At 49.5% G+C, this 24,592-nt stretch overlaps 1 protein-coding gene across 4 annotated transcripts in view; it reads left to right on the top strand.

Annotated features, from left to right (window-relative positions):
* The first annotated feature begins 4,808 nt into the window (after window positions 1-4,808).
* Window positions 4,809-24,592, top strand: part of SBNO2 (strawberry notch homolog 2) — a 65,987-nt gene continuing 46,203 nt past the window's right edge. For 2 of the 4 annotated variants that reach the window (XM_055805138.1, XM_055805140.1), the window contains exons 1-3: window positions 4,810-5,794; window positions 18,777-19,000; window positions 20,132-20,211. In XM_055805138.1, coding sequence (XP_055661113.1) covers window positions 18,875-19,000; window positions 20,132-20,211 — 206 coding nt within the window. In that variant the 5' untranslated portion in view covers window positions 4,810-5,794; window positions 18,777-18,874. Of the gene's footprint in view, window positions 5,795-15,904; window positions 16,031-18,776; window positions 19,001-20,131; window positions 20,212-24,592 lie in introns of those variants that run through there. The other 2 variants (XM_055805139.1, XM_005240804.4) reach the window with 2 other exon arrangements.

Genomic DNA, 24,592 nt, shown 5'->3' with positions numbered 1-24,592 from the left:
GGCTGCTGGCACAGCCTGTGCAGTGCCAGCTCCCACCAGGGAGCAGCTGGCTGCAGTTGCCGGCACACTTGGCTTGTGCAATTACCAGCTGCACACTGACTTCCAAACACATGGAGGAACCAAGATGTTTGTAGCTGCAGCTTCCTTGCAGGCCCCGCTGCACCAGAGGCTAAAAACCCCCTTAGCAAAGGCATGGAACTGGGCATCGCGTGTGGGCTACCGGCTCCAAGGGCTGAGATGTTATTTTGAGGTAGGACAGGACAAATCCGCAAGTTCTGCCTTTTCGTGGGAGCTACTGGCACTGCACAGGATCACAAAGCACTGAGCCTGTTTTTGGGGGCCTGAGTGGTGTCACAGCACATCTCCACCCCCAGCACCCCCAAAGGCTCAGCAGGTCCCGGGGACAGGGGTCAGAGCACAGCAGTGCTCTGTTGCTGGTTTGTCTGGGGTGTCTGACCCCATAACAGTGGGTGGGGGTAGGGGAGGCTCCAAGGGCTGCTGAGCGTCTCCAGAGTGCAGAAGAGGGGGTGCAACAGGGGCAGAGTGGCCCGCCGAGCCCCCCAGGCTCCTGCCAGCACTGCATCTCCCCCCCTGCTCCCTCGCAGGCTTTTCTCATGATAGCGCCCAGCCACATGTGATTTACTTCGATCTTGGCACCAAGTCTAGAGTGCTGGAAAGCGATCACCCAAATTCTGGTAAGTGCTATGCTTCCCCTTCCCGAGAGGGATGGGTTCCCAGCAGCAGCAGGAGGGCAGGACCGATTGGAAACCATCCAGGTCAAAGAAACCCAGGCAGGAGGCAGCTCCCATTGCTTCAGCTGCAGCTCCGGATCTGCTGGTCCTGCGGCCTGCCCCACCAGGGTGGCAGGAAAACAGGCTCCCCCAGAGCTGGAAACCTGCCTGTCCCTCCAGGAATGGGCAGCTAGAGCGAGACAAGCTGGGGTGTCACTTCAAGCCCCCCCCAGCACACGTGGGGTGTCCCGGAGCAGCCTTGAATGCTCCAGCACCGTTACTCATCAGGGGCTTGCAGCCGCATCAGCTTTCCAGAACATCTGCACCAGCATCCTCACCTCCAGCTGGGAGGTCCCCTTGGCTCCTGGGACGGATCAATCAGGCTGAGACCTACAAAGCTCATATGCCACTGCTGTTCCCTCATCCCCTCCACTGGATGGGGCAAAGCCCAGAGCCCCCAGCTCCAGGGGCAAGGAAAGGATGCCGAAACATGAGATGGTTTTGCAGGACTCTCCCAGCCTGGGATGGTCCCTGCCAGGTCCCGTCCCTGCCTCCCTGCGTGGCTCCAAGCCCCGCCACTGGCACAGATGGGACCCTGGCACCAAGGCAGCCCAGTTCCCTGGGGGCTGCCAGTCTGTCCCCACCGCCACCTCTTCCCGAAGCTGCGGGGAGGTGTAGGGCCAGCTGGGTGCAGGGATCCTTGCTCCTCACCCCGGTGGAAAGTCAGGGGATTTCCAGGCTGCGGGGAAAAAACAGGAACCAGCTGCATGTGACAGCATCCAGGCTCACCCCGACGCAGCTGGAGCCGCTCCGCAGCATGCACAAGAACAAAGCCTGCAGGATCAGGGCCCTAAAACTGCCATCTTCGACCCCGTTTCCCCGAGTCCGGGTGCCCCCAGGGACCCAGCTGCCCAGGAGGAGTTTTTCTGGGGAAACCAGGCCATTTCCCAGGGACTTTGTTCCCCTCCACAGGCCAAAGCACCAGCACACAGCTCAGTCACACCCCCAACACTGTTTCTCCTCCTCACACCCCCAGCGAGGCAGCCCCAGTGCCCCCATCCCACCACCCCAGACCAGCATCCCTTCTGCTACATCCCCTCCTTGGGGGTTTCCTCTCCAGCACATCACAGCTCTGGGGCAGGGAGGTGCAGAACCACCACCGGAGTGACACCCCACACAGGGAGGGGGGATACCAGGGCATGCCACGCCAGGAGCACCCCTGCCAGCTCCCCAGCTCCAGGGGCTGAAGCTGGAAGCAGCTAGTGATTACAGCCCTGCCTGCAGCAAGGGCTGCGTTGCAGCCTCATGGCTCCGAGTGTTTGGGAAATTCCTGTCTTGTGTCACAGCAGCAACAGGTTCAACAAGAAAGGTTGTGCTGGGGTCCCCTCCAGGATGCTGCCCTCTCCTTGCACTGCTAGAGCAGTGGTATCATGCATAGGAGGAAGGTGTTCCCCACCAGCACCCACCCCTATACTTGCCCACCCAGAGCCCGCTACCAGCAGAGCCCAGGGATGCTCCTGTAGAAGCACCTGCAAGACCTCCCCTTGCTTATTAAGGGGTGGCAATTAGGGCAGAGGCTTTATCTATATCCCTGCCCAGGGAGCTGTGCTGTTGCAAGAGAGCTGCAGGGTGGGTTTGGGCATACCCAGCAGCACGCAAGGCACCAGCTGCCTTTGGAGCACCTTCCTGAGACCATCTCATGGTGCAGCCAGAGTGTGGGGGCCTCTGTGGGGCAGGGTACCCACACGTCTGAAGCGTGGCAGCACCCTGCAGGCTGTGCCCTCCATGGGGGGTGTGTGCATCGGGGCACATCCTGCTCCTCAGGGCTGTTGGGCTTCCTCAGCAGTGGCCCCAGAGCCCGTGGGCTGGGGCAGCGTGGCCAGTGGGTTCACATCTAAAATGGGAACCGGGCTGGGACAGGGAGGAGGCGGCAATCGTGGTAAATGACATAAGAGGTTGTGGCACCAGCTGCAGAGGCGGTGGTGGTTACAGGAGAAGACTGGTTCATTGCTGAATGGATCAGTGTGTGTTCTAGCATATCTACTTAGTCAGATTTACACCACACTAAATAAATACCTCTAGGGGATTTTAGACCCTTAAAACCTATGGTTAGCTAGACTCCAGTGATTGCTCTCGGATAAGATGGCTGGTAGCCTGGAGGGGATGAGGACAGTCCTACCTGGCCCTCAGCGATGCTACTCACACCTCCTGTGTGCCCGTGGCCATGTGTGGAGCAAGAGTCAGCGCAGGGTGATTTATTACAGGGCTGTGGTGTTAAGCTCTGGAGAAAGGATATTTCAGAAACCATGACACAATTGCTTTGATTAATTAATGCGTGCAAATGAATCAAATCTTCTGAGAGCAGTGCTCATTGACGGGATTAAAAGCCCAAACGTGATAAAATGCTGTGCTTGGGTCTGAGCAGGAGAAAGGGAACCTTCCCCTTGGGGCTGGCAGGGGATGTCACCAGAGGCAGCAATGCCCTTCCCCACAGCAGAGCCTGCGGGATGGGGGTCCTGGTTTGGGGTGCTCCAGCTGCGCCACATATGTTGTGGCCATTGGGTGGTGGTGGGGGGCTGCATTCCCCTCTACCTTTGTAAGGGTCCTCAGCTGGTTTAGGGGGCTGGGGTTTGGGGTCACGCAAGCTGTCTGCTAATGGCAGCCGGCCATGGGAGAGGTGAAGGAGCCCAGGAGGCTGAGGTTTTGCTGCTGTTGGCTCTGAAGCAACCCGAGATGAGGTTTCCAGCTCCTGGAAGAGGGAACGACACCAGCTGAATGTGTCTGTGCCCAGCCAAGTGCCCGCCTGAGGGTCCCACGCTGAGCAGGAGGCAGGCTGCTTTCCTTCAGAGCTACTGTGAGTAAACTCCAAACCTTTTGTTCTCATCGCCTCCTTTGAAGACAGCTCCTTTGATGGCTGCGATGCTGCTCTCGCCAGCCGCTGGCTGGGCTTATGCTGCTGGGGTTCCCATGCAAACCCTGGCAGGGCCAGGGTCCCTGACTCCTTGAAAGCCTTTGGAGGGTCCTGCAGCCACTCCCCTGGTGGGAGCAGGGCTTGGGACCACCCAGCTCCTCAAGGAGCCTTTTATCCTCCCAGCCTCATGTCGTGGTTTAACCTCGGCCGGCAACTAAGCCCCCGCTCAGCTACTCACCCACTCCCCCTGGTTGGGATGGGGGGGAGAATTGGGAGCGTAAAAGTGAGAAAACTCGCGGGTTGAGATAAAGCTGATTTAATAGGTAAAGCAAAAGCTGTGCACGCCAGTGAAGCAAAACGAGGAACTCATTCACCACTTCTGATGGGCAGGCAGGCGTTCAGCCATCGCCAGGACAGCAAGGCTCCATCACATGTGACAGTGACTTGGGAAGACAAATGCCATCATTCCAAGCATCCCCCCCTTCCTCCTTATTCCACCAGCTTTCCATGCTGAGCATGATGCCCTATGGTATGGGATGTTCCATGGGTCAGTTGGGGTCAGCTGTCCTGGCTGTGTCCCCTCCCAGCTCCCTGTGCCCCCCAGCTCCTTGCTGGTGGGGTGAGGGGCAGAAGAAAAGGCCCTGGCTCTGTGTAGGCACTGCTTGGCTATAACGAAAACATTCCTGAATTATCAATGCTGTTTCCATCACAAATCCCAAACCTAGCCCCATACCAGCTACTGTGAAGACAATTAACTCCACCCCAGCCAGAACCAGCACACCTCATCAGACAAGGGCTCCTGCACATCCCTAAATCCACGCCTCGCTGCAGCTGCTTGTCTGGGGCTTTGCTGCAGGCACAGGGCTCCTGGTGCTTCCCGTTAGCTGGCTGGCTTCCCCATTATCAACAGGATCATCCCTACACCGGAACAGACAGGCTGGAGGTTAAACCAGAGCACCTCACGCAGCTGCTGATGATGGCCAAGCTTCTTGGTGAGCCAGATAGGTGAGTCTGCCCATTCCTGCTCTGGCCATGGTGTCACAGACCTCCCTGGTCGAGGTCCCCCCCTCCTGCCCACCGGTGCCTCTGGCAAGAGCGTGGTGTTTCAAAAGGCAGAACAGATGGTGGTGGTTCTGGTCTGCTGGTGCTTTCCTTCTTGAGGATAAATCCAACCCAAGACATCCTCCTGCCACTGCTGTGCTGGGGATGACAACATAAAACCAGACATATCTGGTGTGCTTTTTTATATGACCCCATCCAGCTTTTGGTCTTATCCTGAGACTTAAAAAGAGGCACAGATCCAACGTAAGCAATAGGAAATTAAAGATAAATAATGTTACAAGAACTGGAGGGAGGGAGAAGCAAGCAAGGAGCATGGGATGGTTTGCCAGAGCAGTTTATTTTTCAGCTCCATGATTCAGCACTTCAGCTGATTTGCTGTTAATTCTTAGAGCAAGGCTCTTGTGGGATGGCAGCGGGCAGAGATTCCTTGGAAGCTGGTCAGGATGCTAAGTGTTTCCTTTTCCAGCTCTCCCACTTTCTCTGCGGGCAGATAGCTACTGCACTGCTCTGCAGGTAGGGAAACGGAGGAATTTCCTTTCCTTTGGCAAGGAAAACAACTTGCCAGGGCCCGCTCTGGCTGTGGGCGGCCCAGGAAGCTCCAAGGCCCCGGGGTGCCCCGAGGAACCGATGGCGGGAGGCAGGCCGCCGAGCGCTCCCCGGCCGTGCCGCCGGCGGGGTGGCAGGGCCGGGCCTGCCAGAAGCCCCCCAGGTCGGAAGAGCCCAGACGGCAGTGCCGCCTTCCGGACGGGCCAGCAGGGCACCGGGCCGGCGGCGGTGACACAGGCCGCGGGGGGTCCCTCAGCCCCGGGCCCTGCCTGGCCCTCGCTGCCGCTGCCCCTACACCAAGCAGGGGCCCGCGGTCCCTGTCCTGCTTCCTCCCGGCCCAGGGCCTGCCGTTCCCCCGGGGCAGCCGCCTGCCTGGGCCCCGTGCCCCTTCCCCCGGCCAGGCCGCGTTCCCAGCTCCCCCGGCCCCGTCCCGCCCGCCGCCCACTTCCGGCCCGGAAGTCCGTGTCCAAGATGGCCCCGCGGAACCCGGAAGCGCGGAGAGGCGGTGGCTGCCGGGCGGGAGCCTGACCCCCCCGGGACGCAGGTAAGGGCCGCCCGCGCCCCGCGCTGGCTTCCTCTGGAGGTACTGCCCCAGGGCTGAGGGCTCGGCCCGGCCGGGCTGCCGCCGCGCCCCGGCCCGGTTCCCTCCGCGGGCGGAGAGCCCAGGGCCTGCCCCTGCGGCCAGGTCAGGCCGAGGGGTCCTGGGGCAGTGGGGAACGCACTCACCCGCCCCGGCCTGCCGCTGCCCCGCCCGGGGCCGCCTGAGGAGCGCCCCGTGCCGCGGCGGGGCTCTCGGGCTGACCGGGGCTCGGACCGCGAAGCCTCCGGGCCACGCGTGTCGGCCCCGTGGCTGGGGCCAGGGTCGCTGCCGTGGGCCGGTCACCGGTTGTGGGGTGCGGCCGCCAGGCCCGGTCCCGCCGGGCGCGGCGCGGGGGTCTCCGTGCGCCGGGGCCGTCTCACCTGGTGCCGCTGCGCCCCCCCGGCCTCCCCCGGCTCGCCGGTGCCCTCCTGGCGGGGCTGCTGCCCTGAAACGCGCCCGGGGCTGCGCGGCGGACCCGGCCCGGCTCCTCACGGCCCGGCCCGGCCCCGGTGCGGGCCCTTACGGCCCCGGCCCGGGCTGCCGCCGGTCACCGCCATGCGCGGCTCTAACACGGTTAAACACTCAGGGGAGACTGAGGAAAGCGCCGTCCCAGCCGTACAGGTCGGTGTGAGGCTGTGACTTCGAATTACCCTGCGCGATTTACCATTAAAATAAAACCTTTCCAAGGGCAGGTTCCGTGGGGGATCCAGAGGCCCGTGAGGGGGTTCTGGTTCCCGCAGTCCCACGCTGAGCTCCGCCGGCGGGGAGCTGTTGGCCCTGCCTGCTGCGCGGTGCTGTTGTCTTCTGCGGATGGTCCGTGTGTCGCCTGAAGTGCTGAGCCATCTCCGACCTTCGTGGGTACGGCTGAGCTGAAGAGCGGCTGGCGATGGGAATGTATTTCCCCTCTGCTGTGAGTTCGGGGAACTTTGAGCATCTCATAAAGCAGCAAAAAAGTTTTTGCAGGGTTCCTATGGTAGGATGCCAGCTGGAGCCTTTGGAAGCCTGAATTCTGTTTGTGTCTCTGCCGCTTGCTTTTTTTTTTGATGGGGGTCTGTTTGCTTGATGTCTGCACCCTCGTTTTCCTAAAATAAGCCTGTACCTTTAGCAGCAAAACAGAACGAGGTCTCGTTCAAACACTAGTGTGAGTACTCTTTAAAGGAAGACTGTTTGAATCGTCTAAAGTACGTTTTCAGTCATTGCCAAAGCAGCAACCTAAAGCCATCTGAAATCTTGGTGCTTAGCCCTGGTGTAGTGCAAAGCTGGCATTATCCTGGAGTGCCTGAAATCCCTGAATTCTGTTTGCCAGCTTGCCCAGTATCAGATGCTGAAGTTAACAGAACTGTGATGGGCATTAGAGGATCTTTGTCTAATTTAACAGTGTCATTTTCTATCTGGGGCTGTTTCATGTAGTAGCTAGGATGGCTGACTAAAGTTGAAAAAGAAAGGTATGCTTCCCCCACCGTCTTCCTTCGATAGTGTTTTTTTCTGTTCTTGGAATTGTACTCGTGCTTTTGCTGGGCTTTCAGACCAGCAAGATATTTTTTCTTTATAAAGGAGAATTTAACGGTAAACCCAGGGAACTTAGCAGAAGATGGCATGGCCAGCGTGTTTTGCAACTTTATTTTTCTTTAATGATTAGATCTCAAGGTTGGTTCTTTTAAAAGGGTTCTGAAAGATTTTGCCGAGTCCCGTGTGTGGATTTTTTTCTTGTGTATGAACTCACACCTTTAAAAAAAACCCCAACTAACCAAAACCCTAGAAATTTTTAGTGTTTTGTGAAATGTAGTTTCCTCCCATAGTTTGCTTTTTTCAGGGTCTTACATCCTCGTCCTCAAACGGGAGCAGACTTCTAGAAAATCATTTGTCCTCCCTTTAGCTGCCTGGTTGCTCACTGTTGAGTGTCGATGTTTTGTTTTGTGCTTGTGGAGCTCTCCATGCAGTGGATCCCCCCACTAATCCCGCCCCCCCCCCCCCCCCCCTTCCCCCGACTTTGGAACAACAGCAGGACCAAGCGTCATGTTTCGTCATGTGCCAGACATGGGACAGGCTGCGTCTGCCAGACCGGATGCTCATTGAAAAGCTACAGCTACTTTCATCGCAGGTTTTTATTAATGCTAAAGTATACACGGGCAGGAATTTTTAAAAATTTTTATTTTTTGTTTAAAGTAGTGAGCATATGGTGTGTTTGAGGCTTGTGTTTCCTGACTGAATAGGCCTTTTTCATCGTTAAGTTATAGATCCCTGAAATGGAAGGTCTATAATAAAAATGCTGACGCAGGTTTAAAGCTTTTTGAATAGTGACACTGTAATAAAGAGCTAACTGTGTAGTCACTGAGTACTGCACTGTGCTTTATAATTGTGAGAGCCTGGATCTCTCAGGAAAGCCTTCTAGGCTTAATTAGGAGTTTTATATTCTCCTGAAACATTTTTTTCAGCTTAAAACTTAAAACTCTGCAGTCTATTTTGGTAACATGATCAAGGTCTGTAAACATGTAGTTATGAAAGAAGTGAATATATGCCTCTCTCACAGAGAAAGCGTACGTTGAGCATGCCTGAAGCTTGGCTGGCTTGAGGTGGTGTTTATGTGCTTATTATCAATAGGGAAGCAGCAGGCTTTGATGTCCTGGAGTATTTTTTCTGCCGTGAAAGGCTGCATGTGAAACAGAACACCAAGACCTGCTCAGCGCCAGAGGAGAGTGTTTCTTCCAATGCATCTCCCATGATTGAAACTGGGGGTAGAGCAAAATGTAGAGAAGCAAGGGCCTGTGTTTTCTTGGCTTCTGACCTTAGTCAGCTAAGTTCTTTGTGCTCTTCTCATTCCCTTTAATTAAGTAGTGTAATAACGCGCTTCTACCTTGCAGGTGTGCTTCTGAGGTTGCCTTCATTAGTGTTTGTGTTGGGCTTGTGTTTCAGTGCTGCCCAGGTGTGCTGTGCTGCTGCTGGACCTTGGCTGTGCCGAGCACCGGGGCGGCCGGCTTAGCGGGAAGCCAGCACCCGCCCCAGTCCTGCCGTGGTCTGTGTCCTTCCAGGACCGTGTTTGCGACAAACGTGAGAAGGGGAGCAGCCCCGGCGGTCTGCCCCACTGCGGGGGGGTGTTCGGGTTCCTGCTGCTGGGAACTGTTCTGTGCGTTTGCTGTCTGAGGCGCTGGACTGCCGACGCCCGAGCTCTGCCGTACAGGGCTGGTGTGTTTATGCTGCGGAGGTTTCAGTGCATGGTTGTGTGAGGGTAGCGCTGTATAGATTTGCACAAAAATGTGCTGAGTGTTTCTTGGCAGCGGCGCGTGTAGTGTATGGGGAGGCATTTTTGCTCTGTCCAGAAATAGTCATGTCTGTTCTCCCAGGTGGAAGAGGAGGGACAGATGGAATCTGTCTCTGCCCTGCAAGCAAGCTTTACGTCGAGTCTCTCTGGGTCCCTCTTGGAGCAGCGTTTTGTTGCTCAAAGCAGATCTTTTGAATCTGGAGACAGAGCATTAGGGCAGCCTGTGAGTCGAGGGAACGGCTGTCTGCTTTACATGGTGGGGAGGTAATGCGAAACATGAAACGGTGAAGCTGGTGGAGAGACAGTGTAGTGTCAGGGGGCGGGGGGGTGTGTGATGTCCTGGAGTCACAGTGAGCTGAGTGAATGAGAACTGAGGTCAGCATTGCAGGTGTAGCATCAGTAATTAACTTTAATTGTGCAGCCTTGAAACAAAAGTATCTGTGGAAGATCTAAGACGATTTATGTCACTGGATATAGATTAATGAACCTTTCTGTTGTTGCTAAAGCTGCTGGGCCACTTAATTGCCTAATAGTAATCCCTGGAAATTCAGAGAACGGCACACTGGGGCAGATGCCAGCAACAAGACTCCAGGTTAAGCTTTTTTCCCCCCTCATTATTTAGTTTTCCATTTCTGTGCAAGGATTAAAGCCACTGTGACTCTCACAGGTATCCAAACAGCACCAAGGGGCATCCCGGTGATGGGCAGTGTGATTCTGGGTACAGCACCAGCCTTGGTTGTTGCAAAGGTGCTTTATACCAGCATTGATCCCTCTCATGGGGAGGAGAATGACCCTGTTGGTGTTTGGTAGGGGTGGAAGGATGATGGGGAGGTGAACCTCCTTTCCCTACTAGCTGTACTGGCTCCAGGGCCTGAACTCATTCCCATGGGATGGGGTGGCAGTCGCTGTCTGCGCAGTCCGTCTCCATATGTGGATGCACTTGGCCGCGCTGTACAGCACTTCCTCACTAATGGTATGGCTGTTACCATGGTGAACCTGTATAGTGTAAATATAGCCACTGTGCTCTTCCCCAATAAGTCAGATTTTGGCCTGACTTTGTCAGCTGCAGTTCCTTGTTCTGTTCGTTGTTCTTGCCTCTGCCTTTACAATCCTTGCAACCTGACCTGTCTCCAAATGTGTTTGTCAACTTTTTTTTTTCCTGGCACTTTAATTATTAAGTCTGTTATATACTAATTTTAACCTGTCTGACTTAAAGTAAGTCTACCTGTTTGGGACAGCTGTTGTTTTCTTGTAAAGAGGACTTTTCCCCTCCAAAAAGCTGTCTTTGGTTTTTTAATTATTTTTTCTCCCTGTATGATCTGAGCTTCAAATGAAGAGGAGGTAGCACTGCTTGAGGAGTAAAGTTCTTCCTTTTCATTCTCGAAACACTACTGTCTTTGGAGGACAAGTTTGCTCTTCTGCCTGCACCACCATGTATCTTGCATAGGTCTGGCAAGAAGCTTTGGAATAATCTGAGTTCTTCTTCCCTTTGCTTACAGACTGATCTGTCAGATTGCTCCACGCTGCAATTCTGTGTTGGCTTGCAGCACCTGGGTTAGTAACACGGTTTGTCCGGTCTCCTCTTGGGTGCTACTTGCCAGCCCGGCCGTGCTGTGCCTGCAGCCGTGCAGCTCCGGTGGCACAAGTACTGCGCCCATTCCGCCTTGCAGGAAGCATTCGGGGGGTCAGGGTGGCGAGAGGGGCTGCGGCTGGGATGCCCTAAAGTGATTTGGTTTTCATCACAGATAATAAATCTTTTAGATGGGTGTTGTCCTTGGCATTTGTAACTGGACTGAGCCACATGTCTGCCTGAGGTTAGATTTTTCTCCCCTCTTTTCTGTAACTCGTTCTAACGTTACTTGGAAGTTGTCTGCAGCAGGCTCACTTTTTTCCATGTTGTGAAGGTCAGAGATGTGTTCTTCCTTTCTGTGTTTTCATACATGCAATCAGTACAGGTCCCTCTTCTGAGACTGCTCCTGGTGAGGAACAAACGTCAGATTCTTTGGCTTGCATATATAAATTCACCAGTCTTTTGCTTAAGATTAGTAGAGAGCTGGAGTGAGTCATCCACCGTATTTTCTGTTTCTGCGTTAACTTCTGCCTTCTTTGTAAATTAACTTGAAATCCCTTTTCCAACACAGTTTCAGATACATAAACAAGCCGTACTGTATTTAATTTTGCTCTGCAAAGAGCCAGATTTGCCTAATGAAAAAGGGCGATGTTGCAAATAGCAAAGAGAATGAAAAAATTTCCAGTCATATTTTGACTTAACCACAGGGAAAAGATCAGATACTTCCGTTTGTGTTGAACTTTTGTACTCTGATACTATCTTTTATCTGATAGTCCCTACGCTAAATATGATGGAGCCTCATGGTAGCTCTGTGAGGGGACCATGACTGTGTCAGAAGGGGAGATCCTAGCTTCTCTCCCTTGGTTTTCCTGTTTCTTGAGAGTGAGACTGGGGCTCTGACTCAAAGGCTTCCCTTCTCATCCCTCCAGGCAAAATGTTGATTGGTCTCAACCATCAAAAAATGTGGCAAGGAGAAACAGTAAAGAGGAACTTGAAGCTAGCTTGGTGCTTGAGATATAAAAATGCCTTTTAAGAGTTCTGTAGTAGTAAGTTCCCATTTCTTTGGGCCGTTATGTACTAATTTTATTCTGAGGAATTGCTTCCAGCTGCAGCTCCTGCGGGTGCCCGTGTCGATGGTTCAGCAGTGGCAGTGTGTTGGTGGAAAGGGTGGGTGGAGTGGGGAGGGGGCACAAGGCTTGGGGGGCTCCCTTTCTGCTCCACGGGTGTGTGGGCAGGCGGGAGGGGAATTAATCTGCAAGCAGGAGAAGGAATTAGATCAGATTTCTGAGGTCTTTTTGTCGAGTGCAGGGTAGTTCAGGATCAGCGGGTCTAGCTCTGACTGTGCCCTGCATACCTGTGGTTGCCCAGCTATCTGCCTTTAATGGAGACAATTTAAAATACACTTAACAAAGACTGAAACACAACAGGAGGAAGTGTTCGCATTTACTGCGTGGACAATGGGTTGTTTTCACCTCTCCTGATTGCAGGTATCCGTGAGCTGAGCTCTTACCTGCAGCTTTATTCATCCTGATTATTGCAGAGCAGTTCATTATGCCTTTCAAATTGGAGATTGTCTGCTGTGGTGCTGGTCTGATAAATTCCTAAAAAGCTCAAGCTGTTAAAATTTGAAATTTGTGCTCTGTAACCTCTAGGCATGCTGAATTCCACAGGAATTCCAGGCTGAAGTTCCCCCTTACCATCTGGGCTGAACAGCAAACCTTTAAGCCAACTGTTACTAATACTGAAACTGTTCCTATAGCTTAATCGGAAGAACTTGTGATATAATCAAATTGCTCACCAGGCTTTATCATGCTATGCAGGGAACCAGTTTCATTATTAAACACAGGTGGCTCAGCCTCAAAGGAGCAAGTCCTCTGGTCTTTTCAGGGTCGTGTAATCATTGCTTTATGCCATCGCTCCGAATGTGGGACATCGCTGTTTGAGTGATGCTCGCAGAAGGAAATTCTTGCTGTTAGGAACTTTATCTTTGTGTTGTCGGGGTTCCCTTACGTTCTGTCCCAGCTACCACTTGTACCACAGGCTGGTCTGCAGAGCTGGTGTTCTCCTCTCCCAGCCCTTACCCTTTTTGCCACCTTTAACGTGACCGGGAGCCTCGTCTTTGGTGATTCCAGAAAACTCCTCTGCTTGGTTATAAGCAAGCAGCTTTACAGATGGTGCTTTGAGATAACTTTTGATAATCGTATAGGTTTTGTGTCAGGGAAATGAAAAAAATCCATTCTAGTGATTTTGTTTTATTTTTCTTCAGTGGATTTATCCTTGCACTGTTTGTGGTTTTTCTTTTTTTGTTTGTTTTGTTTTTATGGGTTTGGGTTTTTTGGTTGTTGTATTGCTCCCTGAACAGTTATTGTGGCACTGGAGTGCTTCAACTAATTCTATATGACAAATAGCCCATCTGTAAAATTAGTCTAATTACTTTGCAGTTACATTTTGAAGCATAATCCACTTGGGAAGCTTTTTTGAAATTCCTTGTTAGCATTGGGTACCTCCTGGCACTAACGACCTTTTCCTGTGCTCCTGGGGATGGATGTGACGAGTGCCACGCACGGGGGTTTGTTTCAGTATGATGTCCTGGTGTGACTTTTGTCATTGAGTTCAAGGCCACTGTTTTCCGTGATTCTGCATTCTTTATTTTCTAGTGCTGTGAAAAACTTGAGTCAAATCTCGATTCTTGAATTTTCTAGTAGCACTCTCCTTGGTGTGTTTGGTTTTTTTTTTTTTTCCCTAAGTAGAAATTTTAAAAGTGAATAATCATCAAGCATCCCAAGTCTGGTTCTCAAAGGCTAACAGGGCAAAGGAGAGGGTTTCAAAAGTGTTTTTCATCTATGACTCATGAAAGAGCTTTAACTCTGTGGTTTGAATCTTAGATGGTAGTAGAGGTTACTCTCAAACTTTAGAAGAAATAAGTATTAGTCAATGTAATTAGAACCTTTTTTGACTGGAAAGATAAAAAAAATTGGTATCAGTAATTAAGTTTTGTTCGCTGCTGGCCTTGGAGTTTGTAATACTCCCAAGTCAAACTGATCACTGGTGGCACCCTAGTATATTAAAAAAAATGAAATTAAAAAATCCTGGTGGACCACTTGCATCCTTCTGTCATGGAAATGATCTTAAACTGGTGAGCTCTGATTTGCCTCGATGGTGGGAACTGTTGCTTTGTTGGAGTGTATTTGGTAAGAGAAGAAGTGGAAAGAATGCTTCAGAAAAAGTTTGCTGTAAGGGTTCACTTGCAAACTGAGGGCCTCTGTGTTTATCAGTTCTTATTGTTAAGAGGACAGGATGGGATGTGGAAATGAGCCTGCTTTGGCTTGCAAGGAACTTGCTGATTTTCATCGTTTTCCATGACGAGGTTGCCTGGAGGAGGATGGTAGGACATGCGCATACTGAAGGTTGTTTCCACTTCTGTTCTTGGGACAGGTATTGTCCTGCAGCCCTTGGGCTCTTGTAGATCCTTGAAACTGGCTTTAGTGAGTTTTTTTCTTGGAATTTGTGTAAGGCAGACAGCAGCCCTTTCTTATAGGTGCTTGAGTTTACAGTGAGAGCTATTGCAAACTCCACATTAATCGTCCCAGGAACTTGATGTAGCCAGTCTTCCTGCGTGGCAAATAGATTATTTTGCAGTACTGAAGCTTTGGCAGGGAGGAGAAGGTTGGGTTTGGTGACATCCAGCACGTGCTCTGCTGCCGCATCGCTGATGCCATTCTCCTGGTCGGACAAGAAGCACCTTCAGCATCCTCTGGCATCAAGGCAACGGATGGAAGGGTGTGGGATGGAATCCTTGCTGCTTCTTGCTTCCCACTGTTGTTGATGCTTGGATGTATTCTGGAATACACAGTAGCTAGAGAGCTTCCCCCGCCCCCCCCCGCCCCCCCCCCCCCCCCCCCCCCCCCGCATAAACCAAGGCTTCCAGCTTGCTTATTGCCACGTTTGTGCTCAGCTTGTTTTAGCGGTTCGTTCTGTATAAGTAAATGCTGACAGGGCGTGATTGCCTTTATCAGACTAGGAAGAAGCTCACATGGGTGGGCAGTTCACAGCAGCCTTGTGATGGCTATTAGTTGTTGGGTGACACTTGTGCTTTATGGTAATGGTTCTTCAGCGTGCTGTGTTTTCTGGGTTAACTAGATAATGTCGAGGGGATTCATCTCGTCTCAACGACGTCTAGGTTTGTTTCATTGTTAGCTGTGTTACTGGTTTTCTTGGCGTCTGTGAACAAAAGATCTCTAGTATTCGGATTGCCCATCTATAAGGCATCTTCTACCATCTGACCATTGCTCAAGCATAGAGGTTTACAGTTCCTTAAGCTGTTTTCCTTCGTTTTGTTAATTGGGTATGATCTATGGTACAAAAGTTTTCTCGGAGAACTAATGCTGTTGTAAAGGAAGGCACTGCTCTGCAGAGAATCTGTCCAGTGAAATCTGGTGTTGTCAAGACACAAGATAATGTACAGCAGGCAGGGAGAAATTCTGCTATTGATTTTAGCCTTCATAAGTTACTTCGGATGTGTAAGTAAAGCTGTATATTTGCTACAGCTGTTACGGGAATAACTGCTTCTGATTTCCTATCAAAAGCTGTTACAAATAGGGGGAAAAAAAAAAGGCAGCAAAAAACCTGAACTCTGGTGAAAAGAACAGACACAGTATTTTAAAGTTACTCGAGGATATCGATATTTCTAAAGCAGTCTGTAACGCTGATGCTTAGATCAGCAAACCTCACCACTTCTGTTCAGGAACAGCTGAACAGTATTTAAAGGTAGGGATTTTTTTGTTTGTTTGTTGTTGTTGTTTTTTTTTTAAAGGGACACTTCCCCCCTCAGAAAACCCCAAAACAGTGCCATTTGTAGCTCTATAAAGCATTTGAAAAGAGCCTTGTAAAGTTTTTCCTGTTGTTTTCCATACAGCCTTGTACCACTGATGTCTCTCTTGAGTTGGAAGGCTTGATGGAAGTGGAAAACAAACCTTGCTGTAGGTCTCTGCTCCCCACTGCTTCACTGGGGGATTGGGATGTTGTAGCACAGGCTTAATTTCTAATCTAGGTCCTCTTGTCAAATCCACTAAGACAAGAAGAAAAGCTGTGAATTTTATGACAGGAAGAAGGCATGAGGCTGGGCTATTTTCTAAGCAAACCCTTCAGTTTAATCTGTTTTGTGCACTGGAGATAAGTGGCATCATGATAACTGTTTCTCTTGTCTCTTACTACTTTCTTCCTTAGATGTAACTTAAAATTTTGTAGGATCTCTTGTGGAGCACCAGTGGCATCAGAGAACAATTGGAAGGAAAAGAAGCAATCAGCCCTGAAGTGCAGAGAGGAAAGCATCCCCTGGGATGACTGGGCAGCCTTCACGCTTGAAACATAGGTGGTTTCATTTCTCGCTGCTGAAGCTTTTTACTGCATTTCTTCACAATGGGCTTGGGGTCAAAGTCTGCGTTTATGCATCCCTGTTCGTGAGTTCTGCTGCAGTGAGTCATGTCACTTGGGAGAAAGAAGTCCTTGAATATTTTAATGTCTTCTTTGCAGTCTTTTGTGTGTGGAGCTACTTTGAGAGGTGGGATGTGGAGGCTGGGCTGCCTAAGGAAATTAATCTGCAGTGCTTTGTTTTCAGGACATGTAACATAAAGCAGGTTTTTGCTTAAATGATAGAACTTTAGCATCAACACACTTAGGTCTTGCGTGAATGGGGCCAGAGCACCCGCTACTAATGCTGCTGCTTCTGCAGCCGGGCTGGTGAGCTGACTTTTGTCAAGAAGGCTGTGATTAAGCAGCTTCTAATGAGGCTTCAAGACTACAACTTTTCGACAGGCTGTGTTTTGGGAACCCTGGTGCTAACATTTGGCTAATAAATCAAGAGGCTTGAGGCCAGTAGAACAATATTAATTAGGATGCTGGGGTGCTAGCTAAGTGGTTTTAGCTATTTTTTGCTCCTGGGCTTATGGACTGTAAAGCCTGAGTGTGGATTTTATAGTGTAGTAAAAAGAAACACTTCTGCTTGTAAAAGAATGAGACTGCGATAAATCTCTGGTGAAATAAAGCCAGTGAAAAGGATCTAGGTGATTCTGGGCCTTTGTAAAAAGAATTTATTCTGTTAGTGATCAGTTAAAATGATCTCAGATTTTTGTAGCTTAATGATCTTTTCAGGTAGCCTGGTGTTAGTTGTGCTGGTGTATAAACTTGGTTTTCTGGTGGGGATGTTTCATTGTGCGTTGTTCCTAGGGAAAAAGTTTGCACCGTGGTGTCTTGGTCACTTAGTGTCTCTTTTTTTTTTTTTTTTTTTTCCCCCTTTATGATTTGTCAGGCTGTGGGAAGAGGCAAAGATTGGATTAGCAACGTTGTAGGAACTGCAGTCTGTTTAAACCCACTGCTGGCCAGCCTGCTCCTGCAAAAGTTTCCTTCTGCTCTGCAGCCCCCCCCCCCCCCCCCCCCCCCCCAAGCAGCAGCTTTCGTCCAGCGGGCTTGTGAGCATACGTCAAGCGTGTGCATCCCAGCGTGACTACCTCTTCAGCTAAAATAAAAAGGGGAATACTTTTTCAAACCGCAGAGTGCTTAGCCTCTGGCAAATGATCTGATTCACTCTGGAAGTCTGTGTCTTGTGAAGGCATTTGTGCACCCGCAGTGTGTTAGAGGAGCAGAGGCAGCGGGGTCCTCGGTCCTTGCTCTTCACCCAGAAACTCCCCTGAACCAGGGCTTTACCTGGTCGTTTTTCACCAAGGGATTAGTGTCAGCTCCTCCACCACGGGTTTGGCGGGGATCTCATTGATCCCCTGCAGATTCTGCAGCCTGCACACACAAGCCCCCCTTGGAGAGGGATCCTGGCATGGCTGCTGCCACCAGAGAAAGAAAGAGCCACTTTAATTTCACTTTCCATTACAAATGCAGAAATAATTTAGTCCACAGAAAGGTCACTTATTTTTAAAGGGGCTCTGACTCAGAAACATCTTTTCAGAAATACTACGTGGAGCCAATAGTATCTTTCCAAGTGATCAAAGATGGCATATTTTAAATTGCAGCTTCAGTTTCTGCTACTTAGTTTTTCTGCTTGGCTGGCTTGCTTGATGAGAATATATTGGCCAGTTTCATTTACTTGGCTGTCGTGCTACAGGCTTCTGGTGGCAGACAGGGTCATGGGAGGCAGAAGAGGGGCAAAGAAAGATGCAGTGGGTGTAAAGATGTCACAGATGCTTTTCTCTTGTTCCTCTGGTTGTATAGGTTGCTTTTACTATCTTTTTTTTTTTTTTTTAAATCCATTAAATCCAATTGGAAATGGGTGTCCTTTGGGATTATGGAGAATCTGGGGGCTTGGGGGGATCAGAACTTACTTTGGAGGTTTTGACTGAGAAGTTACACTGAAGGCAAGAAGTTACACTGAAGAAGTTACCGTGAGGTTGATCCCTGCCGGAACAATACTCTTGCTTTAGCAAGCATGATTCTGAAATCTCATCTTGCTAGCAACAGGGAAAACGCAAGATAGCTGATAAATTCTTATATTTGTTAGATTAATAACATTAATGCTAGAAGTCTACTGTCTGGTTTGGCCTTTGTGCATAGCAGTGGTGAAAAGTATTAGTGCACACTGAACATCTGCTGTGAAGTTGGGGAGCTATCAAAGTACAGTGAGGTGGAAGATACAGCGCACTGACCCTGTGAAGTGATTCACTCGTTGCTCAGCACGACCATTGGTACTCTGTGGAATGATGTTCCACCTACGTAGCATATTTTCATGAAAACAAGCTATTTGGGGGGAATTGCTTGTCATGAGTTTGCACAGAAGTGCAGAATCTTTTTGTATATTAGGCAAGAAAATTCCTCAAGCTAAAAAGCAGCTGTGTGTGTCTACTGCAGAAATCGCAGACAATGGTGTGATCTGCCAGCCTTCCGCAGTGTGCTTGCAGTGAGGCAGGAGAGGTGTGCTGGGAGTTCACAGGTCTGGGTGAATCTGAGACCTGTTCCCCAGTAAAATCCTCTCTCTCATAAAGAGGCAGCAGGCACTTCACAGGCTGACGTCTGTTTGCTGATCTCTTAGCTACGTTTGGTCTTAGAAATGTGGGGGGTTATTTTTTTTCTTCTCCTTTCATAAAATTTAAACGTGCGTTTCTTTTCCATGCTAGGACATGGTGCAGGGTGAAGAGCACAGATAAAGAACCTTCCACCACTCCGCAGCCTGTTCCACCTGCCCGGAGGACTTGATGCGGCAGGACGCAGGCTGATGCCCTCAGCACACCCTGCCATGGATGGGGGGCAGAACTATCCACAGCACGAGCACCAGCAGTCGGGCAATACGCTGTACAGCATCCCTGGCCTCCGCTCCCAGCTCACCTTGCCAGCCGTGGAGGTGAGGGGCCCCAGCAGCTTCTCGGCGAGGGGGAGGGAGGAGCTGTTTGGAGGGTGAAGGGGGCTGAAGGTCTGGTTGGAGACCAGAAGGGGTCTGAGCAGAGCAGTCCAGCCTGTTGGGTCCTGGGAGCCCTTGTGCATGTTTACGGGAGCTATTTACCAGACTTGCTAGGCAGCTGTCCAGGGACATGAAATATTGATTGGGAACGCTGGAGGGCTGAGGTGCCAGCTGTCTGCTGCCTTTGAAGTGGGAAGAGAAAAACAAGGCTGTGATTAAAACAATGCCTCTCTGAAAGCTGGTAGGTGCCAGGCTCCTTGGGAAGGGGCTAAAGAGTTTACGCAGAACTGCAGACTCTCTTCCTACCCAGGTTGTCTCCCCGAGCCAAGCTTAATCTGTTGCTGGGTCCAGCTGTGCCTTTTTTGAGAGTGGCAGAGATGTATTCATTGGTTGTATTTGTCCTGATACAGCTGCTAAAACAAGACCAAGTACTCGATGCATTTGTTCTCAACAGGGCAAAAAGCAAACCTCTATCCTAACATAGCGTGTTCCTGCAGTTTTCTATTTATAACTTGTTTGAGTTTTGTCACATATAGGAAACGAGAGTTTAAAAAGAGGCCTGTTTCCCCCAAGTGCATGTTGCTTCAAGCATGAAGTATCATTCCTCTGAACACAAAAAAAGGACAGATGAAAGACTGATCTGTAGCTGAGTAATGAGATACCGTATTCTTTCCATGATTGTATTGGTACGTGCTGAGCTGAAAGCTTCCTGTTAATGCTGGGAGACTGTTTAGGAGGTAGGAAGGCGAAAAGAAGAGAGTGTTTTGGGGTGTTTAACTATGCAACCCAATTTCAAGTTAGTGGGTTGGTGCTCGCTTTCTGCAGAGACTGAGGTTAAAGGGCTCAGAAAGGGGACTGACCCTATTGCCCTTCTGGGGATGGTAACAGGAAAGTAGGTTCAAAAGCTGAAACTGGAGTGTAGCACTTGATTTTTCCTGCTATGAGAGATGAAGATCCACCTCTGCTTACGGAAAGCACCAAGGGAGAGAAATCATGCGCCTGGCCTCAGATCTGCAGCTGCAGGTAATTGTGCCAGACCTCGGCTGCTGTAACTGTTCTGGTTTCTCCTTTCAGAATTCCATGCTGGTTGCCGACTCATGGAGTAGCTGCTACCCTGCCTCTTTCCCAACCTCATCCTTCCCAAGTGAAAACCAGTGAGTGCTGTTCTCCTTTGTATAATTCCCCTCTGCTCTTGCACACCCTTGTGATTCAACCATTTTTCTCTACTGCTTTCCTTGTTTATTTATTTCACTAACTGATGGGGAAATAATTGCATCATGCACTGATCTTGTGGCATTTCATAAACTGCTACATCTTGGAAAAAGGGGCAAACAGCTTTTTTTTTTTTCTTTTTTTCCCCTCTTTTTTTTCTTTTTTTTTAAATATGAGAAAAAACTTTGATTTCTGGTAAACCTGGAGGCTGCTACGAGGAACAGCCTTGTTTTAACCTGGGTTTTTTATGCTAATGGAGTTCTTAAAAACACCCCATTAGCACAGTCTAGCTGAGCAAATGCGTCATGCAATCTCTAGCTTTATACAGACGGTGCAGACAAGGGAGAAGGTATTACTGGTACCAGGTGGCAGAGGGTGAGGTTAAAATCTTTTGCCATGTAGGTGACTGGAAGCTGACTAAATATTACCAGCTCACGTCTATATTGAAAAAACAGCCCCTGACTGCAACCCAGAGGTCATCAAGAGTCATGATGTTTTCCTCTGGTTGTAGCTGATGTTCTTCACTGATAACCTTGTCCCACAAGGTGTGAGGTGATGAGTATGAGCTTGTGTGAGGAAATTCAAAGCTGTCTAGTGCACAGCACAGTTTAGTGTCGTGAAGTGTAGCTGTGATGGGTTTCAGAAACATTCGCGTAGCAGCAGTGGCCCCGTCTGATGGGGAAGACATTAGCCATGTGCTTTCTAGAATCAGTGCAAAAACTTTCCTAGATTACATGCTCAAAATAGCATTTTTTGGGGATCTTTGCATAACAATAAACACTGTTCTTCCTTCTCCCTTTTATGATGAACCTCCATCCTGGGTCCGAAGGTAGAATGTGACAGGAGATGTTTGGGACAACATAAAGTGGCCTTGTGCCACCACTGAGTGACTTGGGTTGGTACTGTTGGGACTGGGAGATGCTGATTGTTGGGAAGAAGGTGTGAAGGCTGCTCGACAGCTGCTTTGGTCTCTGTGAATACAGGGAGTGGCACAGATATACAGGATGTTTTTTTATTTAGGTCAGAGGTGGGGGGGGAAAGAGAAATAAAAGAAACGGAACGTGATAGCATGAGCTAATAACTGAGTTCCCGGTGCTTGGGGATTTAGTTTAACCTCCTTCCTAAAGGGATTTTTGCACCTTCGTGGAAAAGCAGAGATCCATCCTCATGAGTGTCTTTAAGTTCCAGCCTGAGAATCGGCTCCTCTCTTTGGAGGGATGAGACACATGTTGTTTCTGTATTAGTTCTCCTTGCTTCTGGTGAGCCTGGTCCACCTCAGCCTGCAGAGTGAGCCAGCTGGTGATGATGGGGTGCATGGAATAGGGCAGTTCTTGATGTAAGATTACCAAGAAGCTGTCCCACAGGTGCTGAATGGAGCTCTGCCTTGCTAGTTACTCCCCAAAGTGAGAATTTGAGAGGAGTTATCAGACAAGTTCAGTATCTTTGCTCTTAGCTAGCCTGTCTGTGATTGGAAGAGGGTGTACTTTTTGAGCATGATTCCTGTAAATTACACTTTGTGAATCCTCAAGAGAGCTATAACAGAATTTCTGTTTTGCTGTATTGAACCACAAGATTAGATTGTGTTTATCTGTTGTGTTGGGTGTTTTTTCTTTGACCATTTGTTCTGGTTTTGCCCCTCACTTTCTTCCTGCTTAATGCTGCTCATGTCAACTCTGCTGGAAGCGTTACAGCCTTGATCCTGCAAAGACATGCCTGCATTTACAAATGTAAACTTGTTGACTTTGCTATAGTTACTTTTGGAAATGGGGCTCATTGTTGTAATTATTTGCTAGAGAATGATGTAGCCAAGGCTGCACCTTTAGCATCCTGTTTTTCATATCGTGATAACCGTAAAAATTACCTTTCAGGTGCAACTTGCATGTGTATTTAAAAAAAAAAATCTGTCCTTTTTTATTTGAAAACTACAGCTGAATCTTTTTTAGGTGGATTTACGGTGTTCTAGGTGGGAATCCTGGAAAGGATGGAAACCTTGAAAAAATGGGATTTTAAAGGGTGTTGTAATTATAGCCCATGTTGTAAAATAGAAAAATGCAGGTGGCGTTAGAGTTAGGACAAGTTCCTTTTCAAAACCATTGCAGAAGAAATCTCATTTGCATGTATCTGTGGCTTATTCTCATAGCAACAGCTTTGTCCTGAAGCAGGTTTTTCCCGTTTCTTTTCTTTTCAGTAGTTAACTTTCATGCCAGAGAATTTCTTTAAAAGATACCCAAGCTTGCCTCTTTGTTTCAGATTCTCTTAACCTGAAAAATGTAAACAGTGTATTAAACCTTGCTGAAAGAACAAATAAGATTCAGGTCCCCTGTAGGGAAGAGTTGCAGCTCAGTTCATTTCTAAGGCAATTATCCCTGAGGAGCTGGGCTTCCTTTGCAGCTGTAGGCTCAACACGTTCCTTGCTCCGGGGAAATCTGGGTCAGTCCAGTTGTGTTGTTGGAAGTGATGTCACATATCTGCAAAAAAGTATTTCTCAAAACCTGGAGCAAAGCTTTTTTCCCCCAGTTTCCAAAACACACAACCCCCTTTTCTTGCTGTTTTTAGGCTCTTTCCCACTTTGCCACCTATGTATGGAGTATTGCTTGCTAAAACAGTAAAACAGGCTTTGAAAAACATGAATTGGTCTAGTGATAGGGAAGAAGAGTACCCGGCTGATCCTGAGGCAGCCTGTGACCTTGGCAGCTCATCTCTGCACATCTGCCAGCCTGAGATGTGGAATTTGCATCTCTGAATGGATGTAACAGAGCATAAAGCTTGGCCAAAATACACATGGGAGGACCCCAGTGAAGTTGCAGCGTGGCCCCAGAAGGGCTTCAGGTGCATGGATGAGCCAGCTGGTATGAAGCGTGCGAGGTAGGCACAATATCACAGTAGCCTAGCAAGCTTGAACTGACAAAGTATGCTGACCCTTCTCCTGGGAGGGATGCGCTCACCTCTGAGCTGTAGATTCCTGGAAGAGCCCAGCCACAGTGTGTTCCTCTGGGTCCTGCTGTTGAAAGTCTTGAGCTTCAGGAAAAACTGAAGGCAATGATCAATTTCTTGACAAAAGAAAAAACCCAAATGAAAACAACCCAACAAAAAAAAATCCCGCCCCCCCCCCCCCCCCCCCCCCCCCCAAGATTCTTTGGGAGTTTGTGAAATATCCTACCCTGGGACCCTCCGGCTGGATTGACATCAAATGGTTTGGGTCATCAGCTGTCGGCTCAGGTTTGCCTTGTGCCAAGCTGTTCCACTGCTGCCCTTTAGAGTGGGTGGCAGCAAGAGACACAGTCTTGCTCCTCAGAGGAATTTTCCAAGCTTGATGTAACCCAAAGGTGTTCCCCACCCAGCTCATATCGTGTGTGTCCCCACCCCGAGGAGCTGGGGGTGAAAGAATTTCTGTGGGCCAGCTGCTTTATTCCTTAAAGAAGGGTAGAAAACCTCTCTGTGGTAAAACTGTTGGTGCTTGTTGGGTTCTGAATGTTGCACACCTTCATGGGCTAGTTAGATTTCTAAATATTCTTTTTTTTTTTTTTTTATAGCTGAATTTTTGGGCTGGGCTTTATTGGTTTGTTTTGCTTGTGGGGCAGGGAGCAGGTGCTTATTTTTCTTCACCGGTACCTGTTGAAGGACTGTACTGGGTCAGGACATGCAACCTCCTCTTCACGCAGCAAAAGGCTGATTTCTTCAGACCACGCTCTTCAGCCAGATCCCCTCCTTCCCTTTTTTGAGACAAGAGTTCAAACACAAGTGGGAGACCAGCGTTCCTTCCCTTTTGTCCGTGTGGTTTCACTGGGAGTGACTACCTTTCCACAAGGCAAGGTGGTGCTGGTGGTGGCAGGATTCGGGGAGCATTCCTCTTTGGGGGGGCTGGCTGGTGCCAGTGCAGCCTCTTCTGCCTGAAGAGCACAGTGCTTCTCTGGAATCAGCTTTACCTTGTGCAGAACAGTGTCTTTAAGAACTTACAACTAAATGCATTTAGTTGTTGGGGTTAAAAAAAGTCTGGTTTTATTCAGCAAGATCAGCACTGGGTTTTCTGCAGCCGAAAAGTAAAATGAGATAACTCCAAACTCCCTAGCATTTGTTCCCTAGCCTAGACGCTGGTCTTGGCACCGAAGAGATGAGTTTCCCTGACTAAATAATAAGTGTATGTGTTATTAGAGGTTAGTGATTGATGTAGGGCCTCAATTGCTTCAGGAGCCAACCTCAATGGGGAGAGTGATCCTGTCCTGAAAGGAGCTGGTGTAGCGTTTGCCCGTAGTCATCGGATGGACCTTGGTTGTGCATGTCCCTGACTGTCCTCCAAGTTTAATCAGAGGGATTTTGGCTCTG

This window comes from Falco peregrinus, chromosome 5 (genome assembly GCF_023634155.1).
Source record: "Falco peregrinus isolate bFalPer1 chromosome 5, bFalPer1.pri, whole genome shotgun sequence".
Lineage (NCBI taxonomy): Eukaryota > Metazoa > Chordata > Aves > Falconiformes > Falconidae > Falco > Falco peregrinus.
This window is presented reverse-complemented; position numbering and strand designations above follow the sequence as displayed.